The sequence below is a fragment of the Myiozetetes cayanensis genome, unplaced genomic scaffold (genome assembly GCF_022539395.1).
Source record: "Myiozetetes cayanensis isolate MyiCay16 unplaced genomic scaffold, myiCay2020 scf3, whole genome shotgun sequence".
NCBI lineage: Eukaryota > Metazoa > Chordata > Aves > Passeriformes > Tyrannidae > Myiozetetes > Myiozetetes cayanensis.
Window position 1 is genome coordinate 56483073 of NW_026087521.1, and position 16215 is coordinate 56499287.

General features: G+C 49.2%; 2 protein-coding genes across 15 annotated transcripts in view; one reads left to right on the forward strand and one right to left on the reverse strand.

Annotated features, from left to right (window-relative positions):
• Positions 1-12529, reverse strand: part of TBXAS1 (thromboxane A synthase 1) — a 266105-nt gene extending 253576 nt beyond the window's left edge. Inside the window, exons 1-3 of one of the 13 annotated variants that reach the window (XM_050324629.1) lie at positions 2953-12529; positions 2150-2215; positions 932-1090 (exon numbers count right to left, since the gene is read on the reverse strand). The gene's annotated coding sequence lies outside the window, so the exon portion shown is untranslated. Of the gene's footprint in view, positions 1-931 lie in introns of all 13 variants that reach the window. The other 12 variants (XM_050324632.1, XM_050324626.1, XM_050324623.1 and 9 more) reach the window with 12 other exon arrangements.
• Positions 12530-13599: 1070 nt separating this feature from the next.
• HIPK2 (homeodomain interacting protein kinase 2) overlaps positions 13600-16215 on the forward strand; it is a 140632-nt gene continuing 138016 nt past the window's right edge. For both annotated transcript variants that reach the window (XM_050324618.1, XM_050324620.1), the window contains exon 1: positions 13600-13819. In XM_050324618.1, the coding sequence (XP_050180575.1) occupies positions 13801-13819 (19 nt within the window). In that variant the 5' untranslated portion in view covers positions 13600-13800. The remainder of the gene's footprint in view (positions 13820-16215) is intronic.

Genomic DNA, 16215 nt, shown 5'->3' on the forward strand with positions numbered 1-16215 from the left:
GAAGTTTACTTTCTCTCTGTACTGAACGAATTACTTGGTTTTTTTTTACTGTTGAAGAAGCAAAGGTTGATATTTGGATTTGTGCATTCATAGCTTTGTCTCTTCAGGGGCTGCCTCACAAAAGCTTCTGGTTCTTTTCAGATTTCCCACTGGAATTTTTTTTTCCTAAATACATATTTAAATTTCTCCCTCTATTTCTTTAAATGCAAAATGCAAGCCTCTGCATCTACAAAAAAGCTCAAGCGCTTTTCTTTTCTTTTTGTCTTTCAGCTCTGCTTCTGCTTTCCATTTTTGCTTCTGCTCAGTTAATTACACCCTTATAATTATTTCCCTCTTTATTTACGTAGGCATGTATTTTCCCTGGGAAGCTGCTGCCTGATCCTTGGGACTCAGTGTAACCTGACTCCAGCCCTGCTTGTTCTCTGCAAACCTACTGGCGTCATGGAGCAGCCCTCAGCAATCAAGGGCTCCTTGGCTTGCTGGTCACTGGCTGCTGGATGCCCACTCCCTGTTTGCCTGGTGTACCACAGCGTCTGGCAATGAGCTGTCACCCTGACAGAGCCTGGCCTCAGGTGGGCTGTGAGGCCAGAAACCTGCATGGGGGCAAAGCAAGGGGGACATGAGCAACTTGGGAGGGTGAGGAAGGTGAGGGCATCCCAGCATTGCAGGTTCCATCCCTTCATCTCCCTCGACCACTGCTCTTCTGCTGGGGAAACCAAGCTGGCAGGAACGGCAGTCTGTGCTTCAAAGGGCTCCTGCCAAGCACGTCACTGTTATTTGTGTAATAGTCTGAAAGTCTTGAGTGAGCAGTGATACATAAAGGAAAAGTCCTAGTGTAATTAGTGATCCTTACACCTTTTCATTCCTGAAAATTTGAGGGTAAGGAAATAGCTGTAAGGGTAAGCAGGAGATAAATGTTGGTTCATGGCACCTTCTTTATTCAAGCATTTTCAGTTTGTCCCAGGATTGCTGTCCCATAGGCAGGACTTAGCTTTCTTCTTTGTCTCTAAAACAGCAGTGCCATTCCTTTCTTCTTCATCTCTAAATCACTTGCAGCTTTCTCCTCGGACGTCAATTAGAACCATCAGAACTGATCAAAAAGAGGAAGAAAAAGTTTTACGCAGATGCTTCATTTCAGTTTTCCTCCTAATTTTTTGTTTTAAATTTCACATGTTTTAAAAACTTCTTTCAAATACTTCTTTGGTTGTGAAAAAATTTCCCTTTAGTCTCCCATAGTCAAGTAATAATAGAAACAAAATATGTCCCCTTCAATATCCACATTAAAGAAGTTTACGCCTGTCCCACTTAAGAATTAGCTGCTATTGTGACCTGCATTTTTTTCATCTCAAATCAACTTTCTTGTGGGATCATAATAATTTCTCTGTAGTGGTAGAAATGGAGTTCCAGGCATTTGCTTTTCTCAGAATCAGGCTGAGACTGTATCTCTGGCCACAGCAGTGGTCAAGTTGGTCAAAGGATCTAGTTTGTCTGAGAAGCAAACTTCCTCTTTAGCACCAGTAGCCAGAAGAAATTCTTCACATTAACACTAGCAAGGCTCCACAGGCTCTCGGCTTCTCAGCAGGTCCTGGTCCAAACAGTTCAAAGCTTTCCACACTCTCTGACTGGTACACCTTCTGTGACTGTGCACAGGCTGGGAAGCAGCACCTCAATTGATTTCAGCTCTCCCAGTGGCCACACTTTGCTGGATTTTAGAAGACATCCTATGGAAAGCGATTCAGCAGCAGCTGGTGTGCAGCTTCCAGGCAAAGCAGACCCAGGCTCTGTGGGCTCTGCTCCCAGTGCTGCTGGTCACAGTGCCGGGGCCTTGGGTCACCTGCCAGCATGAGGGACAGAAGCTCCGAGATGGAGCCATGGGCCACTCTCAAGCTCACTCACTCACAAGCCAGGGCTGCTTCACAGCAAAGCACATAACTCACTGTTTTTCAGATGCCTCGCAAGTATGAAAAGGAGTGTGATGGAGAGGACAAAGTATTCAAGTCAAAGGGGCCAAGCACTAGGGTGGGAAGAGCAGAATCCACGCTCAATAACATTTATGCTTATCTCAGTATTGTACGTGACACTTAGTTCCTGTAGCAATTGGAACCTCATAAATACCAATGACAGATAGTAATTAGCACCCCATACATACCATTAACAGATGATCTTGCCACTAGGAAGCAAAAACAAGCTTTTCATATCCAACTGGCCAAGCAAGCTTGAAAGTGAAAATAACAACAAGATGTAAAAAACACTATTTGAAAACAAAGATCTTCCTTTGGACTCAATATTTTGATGGAAAAAAAGCCTAAACCAGCAGCCTTACACTAGCCTTTGGCTCCAAAATGCCCCAGGTCAACTTATATCTGGCTGATAAAAGGGTAGTTGTTTGATTCATTATAGCCAAAGGCTCAGCTCGTAGGAATGGATGTTGCTCAATTTTTTTCTGGGATCTCTTTGATCTCTGCTGGAGGTTGAGGAGCAGATTCCACATTATGAAGTATTTTTGGAATGATATTGAGACCATTTCACAGAAAAGTCACCTTCAAGTCTCCAAGATTCTCTCTAGAGACACAGGGATGGTGGAAAACTTCTATCATAACATTTTTATCTGAAAGAAGAGGAATATAGAAGATCCTAAAAGAATGGTAATCCATTCATCTTTGGACCAACATTAAGATCTGGATGTAGAACTTCAAGTTTTCTACACACTAAATTAAAAACACAAGTTTCTATGAGGGTATGTGGAAGCAATAAAAGATTTACAGTTCTCTGTAGACCAGCTAGAGGAGACAGGCATCCTATACATGGCACATGGGAGAAACTCACCTTTTAATTCAGAGTCTTAAATTCCACAGCAGCATTTATTCCAGGTTAACCAAAGGCAACAGAGGTATGGCATCTGCTCCCTACCATTCGCCCTCTTCACAGAACCCTCCCTGTCTCCCCATGTACCTTAGGGCCCAGAGGGTCTTCCACCTTGTCCTGTCTGCCAGATTTTGGTCATATTTGCTAGGCTCCCACAGCCAGAGCAGTGGCTGAGAGTGTGATAGAATCTGGGGGTCTTCTCATCACAGATGGTGGTCAGCAGGTGAACTCGCAGTTCAGTGTCTGGTAAGTGCTCTGGTAAAGCAAGTCACAGAACAAGGAAACCTCCTTCAGTGTAACTCTAGTAACCTCCTCCATAATAATATAGAAATGTGTAAGGCTTCACATTCACTGACTGCTTTTACCAGATCATTACAAAATATTAAATAGCATATTTAGCAAAACAAGAGCTTTCAGTTTTTCTCTTCGGCATGCAATTGTCAAGGGCAGAGCTGCACATTGAGTTTGTATCTATGCTGAAACCTCCACTGACTTCATCAGAATAAAATGAATGAAGTGTAGTCATTATAATCTGCTTTGCAGTGACACAAATGTGTAAAAGCCATGTTCATATGACAGGACTGTCCAGATTTTGCATCCAAGCCTTTGACAAGAATAGCCAGGTTTTGGAGGGGGAGAAGAGGGAAGGAGGGCAGAAGGGAAGATCATAAAAATTGCTCAGCTGATATTGCTAAAATGCTTGGAAACAACCGCTAAGTCTTTCACTGTCTCCACCCTTCCCAGAAGTCTCATTATGGTAAATAGTGTTGCACTTATTTGAAAACTCAGGTTTCATAAGGCTGGCTGTGCCGGGGGAGCCGGCAGTGCAAGCAGCACTGAAGATCTCTGCTCCTAAATGCTGAAACCTGGCGCTCATGCCCCTTTGGTTCCTAGGAGCATCTCTGTTTGCTTTCAGAAAGCAGCTCGAAATTCTACCTTAAAATTAAAGCATATCGTGACAGATAGTCTAATCACAATGTCTAAATATAATACAAGGGAAGACAATTTAAGAGAGCTCAGCTACACTTTTTTAAGCAACTGTCGGGAAACTGCCTCTGTGGCTTGCTGCTTTAGAGTAAGATTAAATGAATCAGTCTCACCATTTGAATGCGTGGGAAGTCAGAGACAGCAAAGTGACAACTAAGGATGGTTTATTTATAATTGGGCCCTCCTTCTATAGCTGTTTGTGCACAAGTCCTGTGCACTAAGTACAAAAGTACCTGCCCTTTATGTAAAATTACTCACAAATGGTATGTGTAGGTCAGTAGATGCCTACGCTGGTTTGGCTGATTACAAAGTTCATGTAATTATTATTGAACTGTCTAGTGATGTTTAGAAAAAGAATACAGCTTATTATGCAGCAGCTTCAAAAGGCTCTGACTCCATGGTCCTTCAGCAGGGAGTCTTTCACAATAAGGAAGAGCCTGAGCTGGGCATAACTGCCAGAAGTCTGGAGGAATGAGGTAGGGACTGGGGCACCCTCTTGTGCAGCAGCTTTGCAGCCAAGGCAGGTCTGTGAGGGCTGGAGCGCAACGCAGAGGCAGCATTGTTGTATGTTTTACTAGTGGGGACCTTTGATGCTTAAGCTGCAGTTCCCCATGCCTTGAGATAAAACACCTCTGAGTTTAACACAGAGGTTTCCAAAACAAGACCTGCCAAAGAAGGCAGGAGTGCTGTCGCTGCAGATGCAATCACAAGCCTGGGAGAAATTCAGTAGTTTAAGGTACTGTTTGATTAACGAGTCCAAATGGAGCAGCGTTGCAATGAGAAATAGGTTTGTCAAAGGAAAAATGTGGGTTTCTCATCTCCACCACCTCAGGATGTGGCCCTAACCTTTTTAAAGTGTCATTCTGAGTAAGGAAAGGCAATATCCACAAATCTGAAATAAAGTTGGAGAGAAGGACCTGGGCATGGCTGAGTCCCTTGGAAGAAGAGCAACACTGTTCTTTGCCCAGCCTCCAGGTGGGTAAGTCAATGGAGTGAAGCTGACCTCAAGCTTTTATTCCTCTCCACTTTGGCAGGCTTGGTCTTTAGTCTATAGCACCAGCCTGCCCCCCTAACTGGGGAATATTATTAAAATGACATTAAATATTAAGAGAGACAACACAGCATCTCTCGCAGTAAGGGAGCTCCTGACACAGCAATCTTTTCCTAATAAACTGCCTTGACAAACAGTTTACTTATGTTCTTATTTCAATTAGATGAACTACTCTGCAGTGGTAAGGGTGAGTGTGGCTGGGTGTTATTTTGAGAAGTAGTAAATATTTATTCGACTTTCTCAGCATGGAAGTGGGTGGGTAGCAGGGTCCCAAGACAAGACCTGCTCATCACAATTGTTAAAGCCACAGTCACAGGCTGCGGCTAACCAACAAGGAACAATGTTCTTGTGTGAACCCATCACCAACAGCTTAGCTATTACTATTGGTACAGCATTAACAGTGATGGACATCATGGTCAGGTTTGGCTCTTGTAGAGATCTGGGCTGGAGAAGGAGATAATGTCCATTAAGTAGTCAAATAAGTGCAAATACTGGAGGTGTTTCCCATCCCGCCAAGCTCAGTGCTGTGCTGTGGCAGGCACTGAGTGTACCAAATATACTCCTTGGCTCACAATGCCTAAACACACCAAGTCCCCAGACAGATCTGTGGTCAAGTAATGGGCTCAGATCTCCAGGCTTCCAGCTGAGTGAGGGAGTGGTGCAAAGGCAGGAGTCTTGCTGGAAGGTACTGGGAAATTTAATCTAAGCAAAGAAAATCTTCATCTCTGCTTTCTTGGAAACTTTGCCTGCAATTTCAAATATTTTCTGTTGACAGCATGAAAGTCATGGAAGTAAACACGTATGCTTGTCTTTGAAACACTGCTGGTCTGCTGGACATTTTGGGAGGGGAGATAAAAATGTTTAACTTAGGAAAAGTAGTTGCTTTTCAGAAAATCCCTCAAGGCTCTACACAGCGCATGGGTTGGAAGCCACGAGGTTTCTGTCAGCACATCTGGACTTATCCCTGAAGTATAGTATAGAAGATCAGCTTAGGCTAAGTGCCACAGAAAGTTTTACTACTTTAAAGTCACTGAGTTTGTTTTACAAGGCCTGACCAAAATTTTACCTCAGTCTGTATAATTTTTTTTCCCATTTAATAAAACACCTTTATTTGAAAAGGCTGTTTCAGAGGCTGAAGAATAGACGGAAATCTCTTACCTTGCTGCTGAAGCCATATCTGAGATGAAACATAGTTGTTCTTTGCTGGTAATGCCGTGCAATGGGATTTTTTTAAGGAGGAGAGTGGAGAATGGAATAAATAAAGCTGAGTGGTGAGGCAGGATACGTAAGTGGACCAGGCAGGTATTGCCCAGTAGGAATTTGGCTTGTAAATCATCTGGTTAATAACTCCATAGAGTCTATAATGATAGTTGATGCCTCTTCAAAAAGTCAACACATTCTGCAGAACCTCAGTTCTGCATCCCTCATACATTCCTCTACAGTACTTTATACAGTGCTGTAATCACAATCTGCCTCATATGTAGCTTTGTCTTTTAATGCGTGCTGCCCTTTTAATCTGAAGTAGTTTCTTTGACTGGTGTTCAGGAACATGGTCATTACATATAAAATTTCAGATCCAGAAGCAGAGAGTTCAGACTTCAAGATAATTCCTCATGTGCACATCTGCATCCATACAGAAATTATTTGGAGTCTGAAGAATGTGACTTAAAAGTCTGGGCCAAACTTTCCTTCTGAGTAGCTGTATTTAGAGAAGCATGTGCGTCCGGGGCATCATAGCATCCAGTACCAGTAGAACCACAAAGGCTCATAGGAATTGAGGGCCTGACCATAGGGCCCTGCTGATGCCACTGGCAACCAAAAAAGTTGAGTTGATGTTGGTGGAGACTGTCCCTCCCTTGGCAATAGCATTTTAAGGAAGGTAGAGTGTGTGAGTTGGAGTTTAGAGGATGCACTGGTGGTTTCACCGAAGGAAGCTGAGGAATTGCAAAGTGAAAACAGGGCAAAATTTAGAGATAATTTGAAAAATTTCCTCTTTAAAAACTGGAAAAAATGTTGGGGGGAAAAGAATCATGGAAATACCTTTGTTACACCCTGGATTGTTTTCAGGGGGATATGAGGACTACATTTAATCTTTGTTGTGTAGAATGGGAAAAGTTTTTTCCTTGCTCTAATTGTGTCTCTTAATACAGCCTTTACCAGTGGAATAATTAACAAAGCCTGCATCACAAATGTGGTGCTTTCAGGAGCTAGGTACTGTTGTGCCCTTTCCCACTGCACCAGAGCTAGGAGGCTTTCTACTGAGCTCTGGGAAGCAGGAGTCTCCCAGGAATTTCTGAGCACAGAAAGTGTACAGATGGGTGCTATTGGCGATTTTCACCATAAGGATTTTTTTCAGGGAGTTTTTCCTCCTTCCAGCCAAGGACAAACCTCTGACACTAGCTCACATTATTGTTTGAAGACAGATTGAAATCTTGTGATTCTGACATCGTTTTATTTTTAATTTCCACACTGAAAATGTCAGGGGAAAAAATACCCTAAAAATTATACTTCAGAAAAGACTATAATTACTTCCAATTAAATCATGGCCCTGGTTGTTTGAAAGACAACCACAGCTAGAATTTCATTATCTGATAAGCACTATTTAAAATATATTTCAAAGTTTCTTTTATTAATAATAATAAGAAAAGGATCCAAGACCCTGCAACAATACCTGAGCCAACTGCAAAAGCTCAATGATGGGAAATTGTTTTTAACCCCTCAAACAGAGAGGCCACATCATTTTTAGGGCATTTATTTCAGTGATACTCCTGATGGGGAAGAAAGTTCAGAAATATGATCATATGTGGTGGTAGGCCTGGATGAGGTGACCCAGATCTCTGCCTTCCCCCGGGCACTAATCAGGCTGTGTGCTTTCATCGCACCTTTCTGCCATCCGTGGTACCTGAAGCATTTCACAACATCTGTCCATTGCCACACTCCTGTCTGTTTCAGGGTACATCTGCTGAAGCCACTGAGGCTTTATCAGCATCATCTGGTTTCATAGTGGGAATTAAGCCTTATCCCTCTGTACGTCTACACCATAAATCCATTTGTTACCACCTGAAAGAGGCATTTACATCACAAGAACTGCACTGAGGAAGCCACTGGTGTTCAGACTCAGTAAAAATATCTGAGTTCTTATAGAGTCCCACACGATGGTGCATGGGATAATTTTATTGGAGGCTTTTGTGGTCTTATTTTGAACTTCAGCTACGGCTGAGCCATCAGTCCTCAACCCCACTCAAGTATGCAGCATATTTTTGCTGTTTTCTGATGTGCTCAGGAGTCTGTCTGTATCATTTGCTATGCTGAAAAGGGATGCAGGGGTTCGAGGGTAGGGGCTTCCACAAAACACCTGCCTGCAAAAAGGCTTGTGTGTAAAGGGACGGGTGATACTGAAGGGAGAAGAGTCTAGTAACAGAGTAGCAGCAGGGTGTAAAGTCGGTTAAAACTATAGCCCCTTTCCCTTAGCATCCCAGACAGCCATTACTCCAAGTGTTTCAGTTCATAGGACTCAAAATCCCTGTTACAAGGGAAAGGATTTTCTCCAGGCGAGAAAATCTCTGCAGAAGCAGCCTATAATGAGTGTTTGCTAATGAAGATCCTTGAGAGTCACTTCCAACTCAGAACATTCTGTGATACTGTGATTAGCAGCGATGTGAGGCTCAGAATGGACATACCATAGCAAGCTGCCTAGGCATCCACAACTTGCACACAGGACAGACACTCCTGCTATCCATGGAAAAATCCTCCCCCAAATATTCCACATCATAGTGGCTAGTCTCTGAGCTGGTCTTATTAAGTGGAAAGAAATTAAAAATTGCAATTGACTCACCAGTAAAAATATGTGAGTGTACCCAGCAAATAAAGTAGATTCCCTGAGCACTTACCTAATAATTTTACTTTTAATTAAACTGTCCATTCCCTCACTGATTTACATTTAAAAAGAAAACATCTGTGTGTATTTCACTGGGAAACCTTCCCCTGGTGTTTTAAGAAAATATTTTCCTTTGATTAATGCGAAAGATTTGGGGCCTGATCCTTGCTAACAACACGCTGCCTTCCAGCTCCACCATGAAGGCAAACAGGTATAAAAGGTTGTCACTGAAGGGGATGTCCTCACCCTGTGTGATTACAGCCTTTCTCCCCTGTTTTTTTCTTTGGTTTTTTTTTTTGGTTTGTTATGTTGCTATTGTTTTCTTAATGTACCTTACAGCCTTTTATTAATACATTCTTAGGCTCAATCTTTTCAAAGAAACAAATGCAGTGGACAGACAATGAACTGAGAAAGCTGGGAGCCACAAACCCCCTCAGCTTTCTTTGGGGTGAAGAGCAAGACATTGCATCTTGGCAGCAGGCACCTCTGGCAATGCCCCTGGCATGCTCTTGGCACAGCCAGGGCTTGGTGGAGGTACTAGAGAAGAGGAGGTGATGCCACCATGGTGTTTCTGGCTCTGAGAGACCAAAGGGCACCTTGTGTCCCTTCACACACACACCCTAAAATGGGAATGATGACCAACTATGTTTTAAAAGTCACCTGCCTTCCTTCTTACATTTTGACTTCCAAAATCTGTATTAGTTTCTAAGAGAAAGAAAGAGAAGCCCAAGCTCTCACATTTCCAGCAAGAAGCAGTAACCCCTTCTACTCCCACTGCAGTTAAGCATAGGCTGAGGTTGTTACCAGAAGTTCCTGAGACACCATTCAAACACCATGTGCCTTTCTGGAGAAGTGAGTTACATGCCAAGACCACCTAGATTTGTGTATGTGGAGCAGAAATGGAGCCTCCTTGAGTGCCAGCCCAGTGCTGTTAAAAGGCCACCTCTCTTTTCCGTGGCTTAGTGTCTGCTACCACCACCCCATAGCCATTGTGGACATAGGTGGGGATGCTGCTGCCTTGGTGGTACATGATACTCCATGACACAGCTGAGTGTGCTATGTACTTGCACTCAAACCGCAGCTGAGTTTATAGGAGACCCAAATATGCAAATGGAGAAATGAAAAATCTTAAGATGAGACATTAATATGTGCTTCTCCGGTGCTGGTTTGCCATCCTCTTCTGAGTGAAGAAGTCAAAGAGAAGAAGTAGTCTGTTGAGGTGGGAAAGTCTCTCAGGATTCAAAATTTTAGTGACATCTCCTGCAGTCTCAGGCCTGCAGAGGATGACGGGGTCCATTGGTACAAGGATCATGATCTCTCCAGCAGAACAGCCTTGTCCCAGGATTGTTGCAGCTGCACTGCCGACGACTGGCTCCTGACAGCTACATCCACACCATGGTTTTGTCTCTAGCTCAGGGACCTAGGGTGTAACATCCATGCACGGATGCTCAGTTTTGGAGAGAATGGAAAAGGAAGGTTGTAGGCTCAGAGCTGGGCTGTTTCCAGAGTGCATCCCCATCTGTACACAGAAATGGGGAAGTGCAGCAAGGGATTGTGCGCCCTGGATCCAACCATATGCCCTAAGTCCTCTTTGAAGGAGACTCTCAGGCAGAGGCCCCTGTGTGAGCTGGGAAGCAATGCTGTGCCCAGCAGGGCAAATCCCTGCTCCCTCTGCATGCCCACAAACCGCCAGCTTCCTCTATGCACCGGATTTTCACAGCCAGTCTGAGTTGAGGTCAGGACCTGTTGGGGCTGGTTTTTGTTTACCAAATATGCTGTGGCCTCGTTTGGCAACAACATTTAAAAACATATAAAATCAGAACAGTCCTTGTTGGTGAAAATATCCCTATTAGTTTTCCTATCTTTGGGTGCATTATCAGCAGATGAAAATCTGTAATGTCCTTGGTGATATTGAACCCAAGAGGCATTCAGGAATTGTCATCCTGGACCAGCCAGGTAGTCCATCAAGTTCATCACCTTTCCCCTAAAAGAGGCAGAATAACCTGTGCTTTGAAGCCAACAGCTTTAGCATTTGCCTAAGTATGTCACACGCAGGTTTGGCTGCTCCTGCATCCCCCTTTGTACTCCGCCCACCAGCCACAGGGCCAGGGACACCATTTTCATGTCCAGGCCACACACAGTGAGTTCTGCAGACTCCTCTGTCGACCCCTTCCTCTTTTCTTCTGGTAAAAGGGGTGAGGAGTGAGTTTGGTTTATGTTTTAAGTTCCTATGCCGTGCCAGCTTTGATGGGCATGGAGCTAATGCAGACCCCAAGGGCTATGGGATAGCTCAGAAACAGAGGGAAAAAAACTACCAGTGCAGTCTCACATAGCAGAGGCTGGTACCGCTGCCCCCATTCTGCAGCCGAGGAGAGCAAGGATGATGTGACTAACCTGGAGCCATGCTGCAGCACAAGGCAATTGCAAGAAGCGAAGTCAGCTCCTGTAGCAGCCTGCTCCTCTGGTTTTGTCCTCTGCTCTTCTCCAACACCTTTCCTCTGTGGCTCTGAGACAGGGTTCCATGGCTGCCACTCTGATCAAGGGCAAGGAGGCAGGCTGGGCTCAGAAGTGTTAGTAGCCTTGGAAAGCGGATCATGTTCTCCATCATAAAGAAGAGGGTGGCACAGAATTACAATGACCAGAAACATGTTTCAAGAAGATGTTAGGTTTTTGACTCATGGCTACAGCTGAACCCTGAGGGTTACCATGGCTCAATAAAAGAGGGGCGAGAAGCAAGTTCAAGTACTGTGCCCATCTCCATCCACACACTTGTCCTCCACCTCTAGCCTGGACTTCCACAGTGGCCCAGCTGGAGACAGCATCAATTTTTTTCCAAGATTTGACCGTGGCATCACAGGACCAAGATTTGGTCTCAGGATCACTCTCAAAATGAAGTAGGGATGAGACAGGAGCAGGTTTTGCTCCCTCTGCTGTACACAGTCTTCCAGTGCCATCCTAGCCTATTTGGAGCCCTATATCACCTCCACCAGTCCTGCATGGCACTCCTCGACACATTTAACACGTATCTTCAGCTTCATGCAGAAAACAGAATGCTAATAGGCCATGAGACAGCTCTCCTATAGTTTCAGGCATTTTTCAGTGGAGGGAGAAAAATCATGCAAAATACTGAAAATACCTTGTGAACAAGAGGGCCCACGAGAGCCTGGGAATCACATCCTCCACAGTGCAGACATGGCCATCCTGCTCCATCAGCTGGGTCAGCATGGGTTGCTCCCTGGCCTGCTTTTATCTGCCAGCATAGGTACCCGCAGCACCACGAGATGAGGGGCCATACTGGCAGGAGCACTTGGCTCTCACTGAAATCCGCAATTCAAAGTTAACTCTTGCCTCCTCCTTGATACATCAGTGGGAGTAGCCGGGTGTTGAGCCCTGCTGAAACAAATACTGCGGTGAGAGAGGTCTGAGCTGGCACCAGCAGCAGTGAGAGGCAGCGTTTTTGGGGACCAGGAGTAACTGCAGGCACAGAGAGAGTATGTCTTCACTGCTCCAGTCCCAGACTGCTCATCTGCAAGGAGCTTCAGGCAGACAGATCCAGACGGCAGTTAATGCAGGATCACAGCCCGAGGTTTTGTTTCCACCTTTGCCAGAGGCTTTGCATGAGTCTCAGCTTCCTTTGCCCGCGTAATGGGTACCTGATGACTGACCTTCCTTTGTAAAGCTCCTGTCAGGCAATGGGGGCTCCCGTAGCTTCTCCTACTGCTCTCCTGTATGCTCCGACAAAAATGATGTTGGTCGGGCTGGTTGAGCACGAGCTCAACCGGAGAGATGGATCATTTAAAATAAAAAAAAAAAAAAAAAAAAGGGGGGGGGGAAGGGAGGGGGAGAATAGACTGTCAATCTTAGTTAGTAAACACTTCTTTGATGTGGTTCCTTTTTTTTTTTTAAAAAAAAAAGCAAACAAATCAACACCAAAACCACAACCTGAATCCTAAAAGAAACAACGTATGTTTATTTTAAATGCATCCGCTAAATATTTATACTGCGAGTAAGCTAAACGAGAAAAAAAAAAAAAAAAAAAAGATAAATTGGAACTTTTGTCAGTGAACCAGATTGTGAAATGCCTTGAGGGAATAGAAGATTTATTTGGGGAGAGGGGGAGAGGTAGGAATTTTCCATGCTATTGTAAAACATGAGCTCAAATTATATGATCCCCACAGCCAGTGAGTTGCAAAGCTTCAATCAGCTGCCTTTTTATTTTTTTCCCTTCCTCTCTTTTCTATAAAGAGGAGGGGGGGGAAAGACAGAAGTGTTTCACCAACTTCTGTTGACTGTTCCTTTTTTCTCCTGATTGAAATGTGTTGTTAAACAAGATCCCACATAATCTCAGCAGAGGGTTTCTCTCGCTCGCTCCCGCTCCTTCTGGGAAGCCGCGATCGGTGCCATCGGCGCTTGATTATTTGCAAACTCCCTTCGCTGTTTTTTTTTTTTTTTTTTCCTCCTTTTTTTTTTCCTCCTCTCCGTCTCGGTCTCCGTCTCCCTCTCTCTCCCTCCGTCTCTCTCTCCCTTTCTCTCACCCCCAGTGCAACTTTTGCAGGCGCCCCGGCACACGCAGCCATGCCGCGCTGAGAGCGGGGGCACCGCGCCAGCCCCCCTCCTTCCCTCCCTCCCTCTCCTTTCCTCCCTCCCTCTCTCCTTCCCTCCCTCCCTCTCTCCCTCCCTCCCTCCCCAGCGCCGCCGTCCCGAGCCGGGGGCCCTGCCGCCCGCCGCCCCTGCCCGGCCCCGCGCCTCGCCCCGGCCCCGGCCCGGCCCGGCCCGGCCCGGCGCCGCCGCCCCCGCCCGCTCGCCCGCCCGCCCCGGCCGCGTCGGAGGGCCGGCAGCGGGGCTGGATGTGCCCGGCTCCCCCCGCGCTGAGGTGGGCAGCGATGCAGAAGGCAGGCGGCAGCTTCGCCTCCGCCGAGAGACACCCGCTCAAGATGGCAGATGTGTGTTGAGTTTGGGGGGCTGCGATCTCGCGTCGTTCGTGGCGGCGTTGCCATGAATAACAGGCGTCCTTGCACCGATGGCCCCCATGTACGAAGGTAAGCCCCGGCCCGGCGCGCCCCGCCGGCACCTCTCGCCCGGTGGTGGAAGGGGAGGGAGGGGGGGAGCAGGGGGTCCCCGGCCGCCCGCCCGCGGTTCCCCGTGCCCCCGGAGATGTTGAGGGGAGGCGGCGGGGCACCCCCGCCCTTCCCGGTGCCCGGCGGGAGCGGGGCGAGGCGCGGGTCGCCCCCCGGCTCTGCCCGCCCCCGGCCCCGCGGTCCCGGGCGCTCGGTCCCCGGCGGGGGGCGGTGGGTGAAGTCCGTGCCGGTGCCGAGCAGAACAATGAGGTGGACAGAGCTTGCCCTGCGCCTCCGTGTGTGTGTGTGCCTGCTGCCTGTCTGCCCCTAGCCGCAGTTCGCATTTCCAGGACCGGCAACCCCGCTCCGTTCACCGGTTTCCCAGGAGTTCCCCACGCCGGGGCTCCGCTTCTCCGGGGCGCGGGGACCCCGCGGGCAGCGGCGGCGGGCGACGGAGCTGCCGGCAGCCGCCTGTCAGCTCCCCCGGCTTCTCCTTCAGCCCAGCCCGGGCTGCGGAGAGAAGCCCAAGTGCCCCAACTTAGTTTTTTCCGTGTTAAAAAAAAATAATATATATATATACACACATATGTATATATGTATATGGATGTGAGTGTTAGATCAGTGCGTAGTTCAGGGTGTCTGTTTAAAAAGAAAATATTCAAAGATGTATCGGGGTTTAATTTAAATCCCATCGCGACGCATTTATCCTCCGCCGTCACCCCTCCCGGCTCGGTGCTGCCCGGGGAGCGTTACATAAACCGGAGGGACATCCTCCGGCGGCCGCTCCATCCCGCCCGGGACCGCTCGGTCCGTGGCGGCGGAGACCCGGGAGCGGAGAGGAGCGGGGCGGGGGGGGCGGCACGGGGACACGGTACTTTCGTCCCCGTGGCGAGGCCGGTAAAACTTATCTGAGGAGGAAATCGAGCCTCGGGCTGCGGCGCCCGCTCGGAGGGCGCTCGGCGGGCGGTGTAAAGTTACCGGCGGCCCACCGGGTTATTTCTGGGCAGCCCCGAGCTCACCCGCGGCGCGGAGTTCGGACCCCGCCGGAGGCGGGCAGACAAAGAGGAGCGTTTTCTGCAGCGAAGGGAGGGCAGCCGGCCCTGCCCAGGCTCGCCGCTGCCGGGCACGAGGCCGGCGGAGCGTGGGGCCGGCGGGGGAGCGGAGGGGCCGCGGCGGGGCCGGGCCGGTGCCGGCGCCGGCGGAGGGGCCGCGGCGGGCCCGGGGTGCCGGTCGGGGCCGGCCCGTCGGCGGCGCCCTCTGGCGGCCGCGTCGCGCCGCCGAGCGGCCCTGGCCCGGGCAGCCCCCTCCCTGCTCTCCCTCCCTCCCGGGCCGCCCCCGGAGCCTCCCCCGGCACCGGGGCCCCGCCGCGGGCGGGGGGAACCCGCTCGCTGCCGCTGCCCCGCCGCTCGGGGCTCGCAGCCCCGGCGCGTACCTGCCTGGTCCCCTCCCAGCGGCCCCACGGGGCCGGCCCTGACCCCCCCGCTCCCGGTGCGGCCCCGGGCCGGCGAGGCCTGCCCGGCACCGCGCCGCCCGCCGCGGAGCCCGCCCAGCCCCTCCCGGGCGGGCGCCGCCGGCCGGGTGGGTAATGCGGCGATCGCCCTGAAGTTCGCTGCTCGCCGGGCCGCATCCGGCGGGCGGTGCGGGGCGATGCGGTGCCCCGGGGCGGGTGCGGTGCCCCGCGGCGGGTCCGCAGCGGCCGGGGGCGGCGGGAGGCGCGGGGCCTGCAGTCAGCCCGGCCGCGCTCCCCCCTTCCCGGCGCGCCGCAGCGGGCGAGCGCCGGCACGGCCGCCTCCCTGGAGCCGGGCAGGGCAGCGGAGGGGAGGGGAGGCAGAGGAGAAGGGAGCCGCTGCCGGGGCGGGCAGGGCGCCGGCTTCCAACCGGGGCCGCGCCGGTGCCGCACCGGAGCGTGCGGTGGAAGTTTAGCGGTGCCTTAGAGCATCCTAACTTCGGCGGCGCCCCTGCTTCTGCCTGACTGGGAAAAGGGAGCAGATGGGGAAAAATGCCCTGAAAGTGACCCATAAAAACAAACTCCCCGCAGCCGATACGGGAGGGTCCGCAGCCAGGCTCTGCAGCATGCCTTAAGCCTCGAAGTACGTGAATATCCCAAATGGCAGGAGCCGGTAGATAGCGTAAAGGCTGATAGAGATTGTTTTATCTGTGTTGTGGTGCGGTATGTTTGCGGGTTAAATTGCTGCTCAGTGGCTTCGAGGAAGGTGGAGGAGGGGTTAATGATTGTTTTTCGCCTCCTAGTTGCCATGAGAGGTCCTTAGAATTCCCTGCAATATCGCAGTGCATAGATAAAAACTTATTTATCGCAGGGGATGCAATTTCCTCCTTGGAAGGAGAGGACTGCCATCCTCCCTTGCGAACCTCACGTT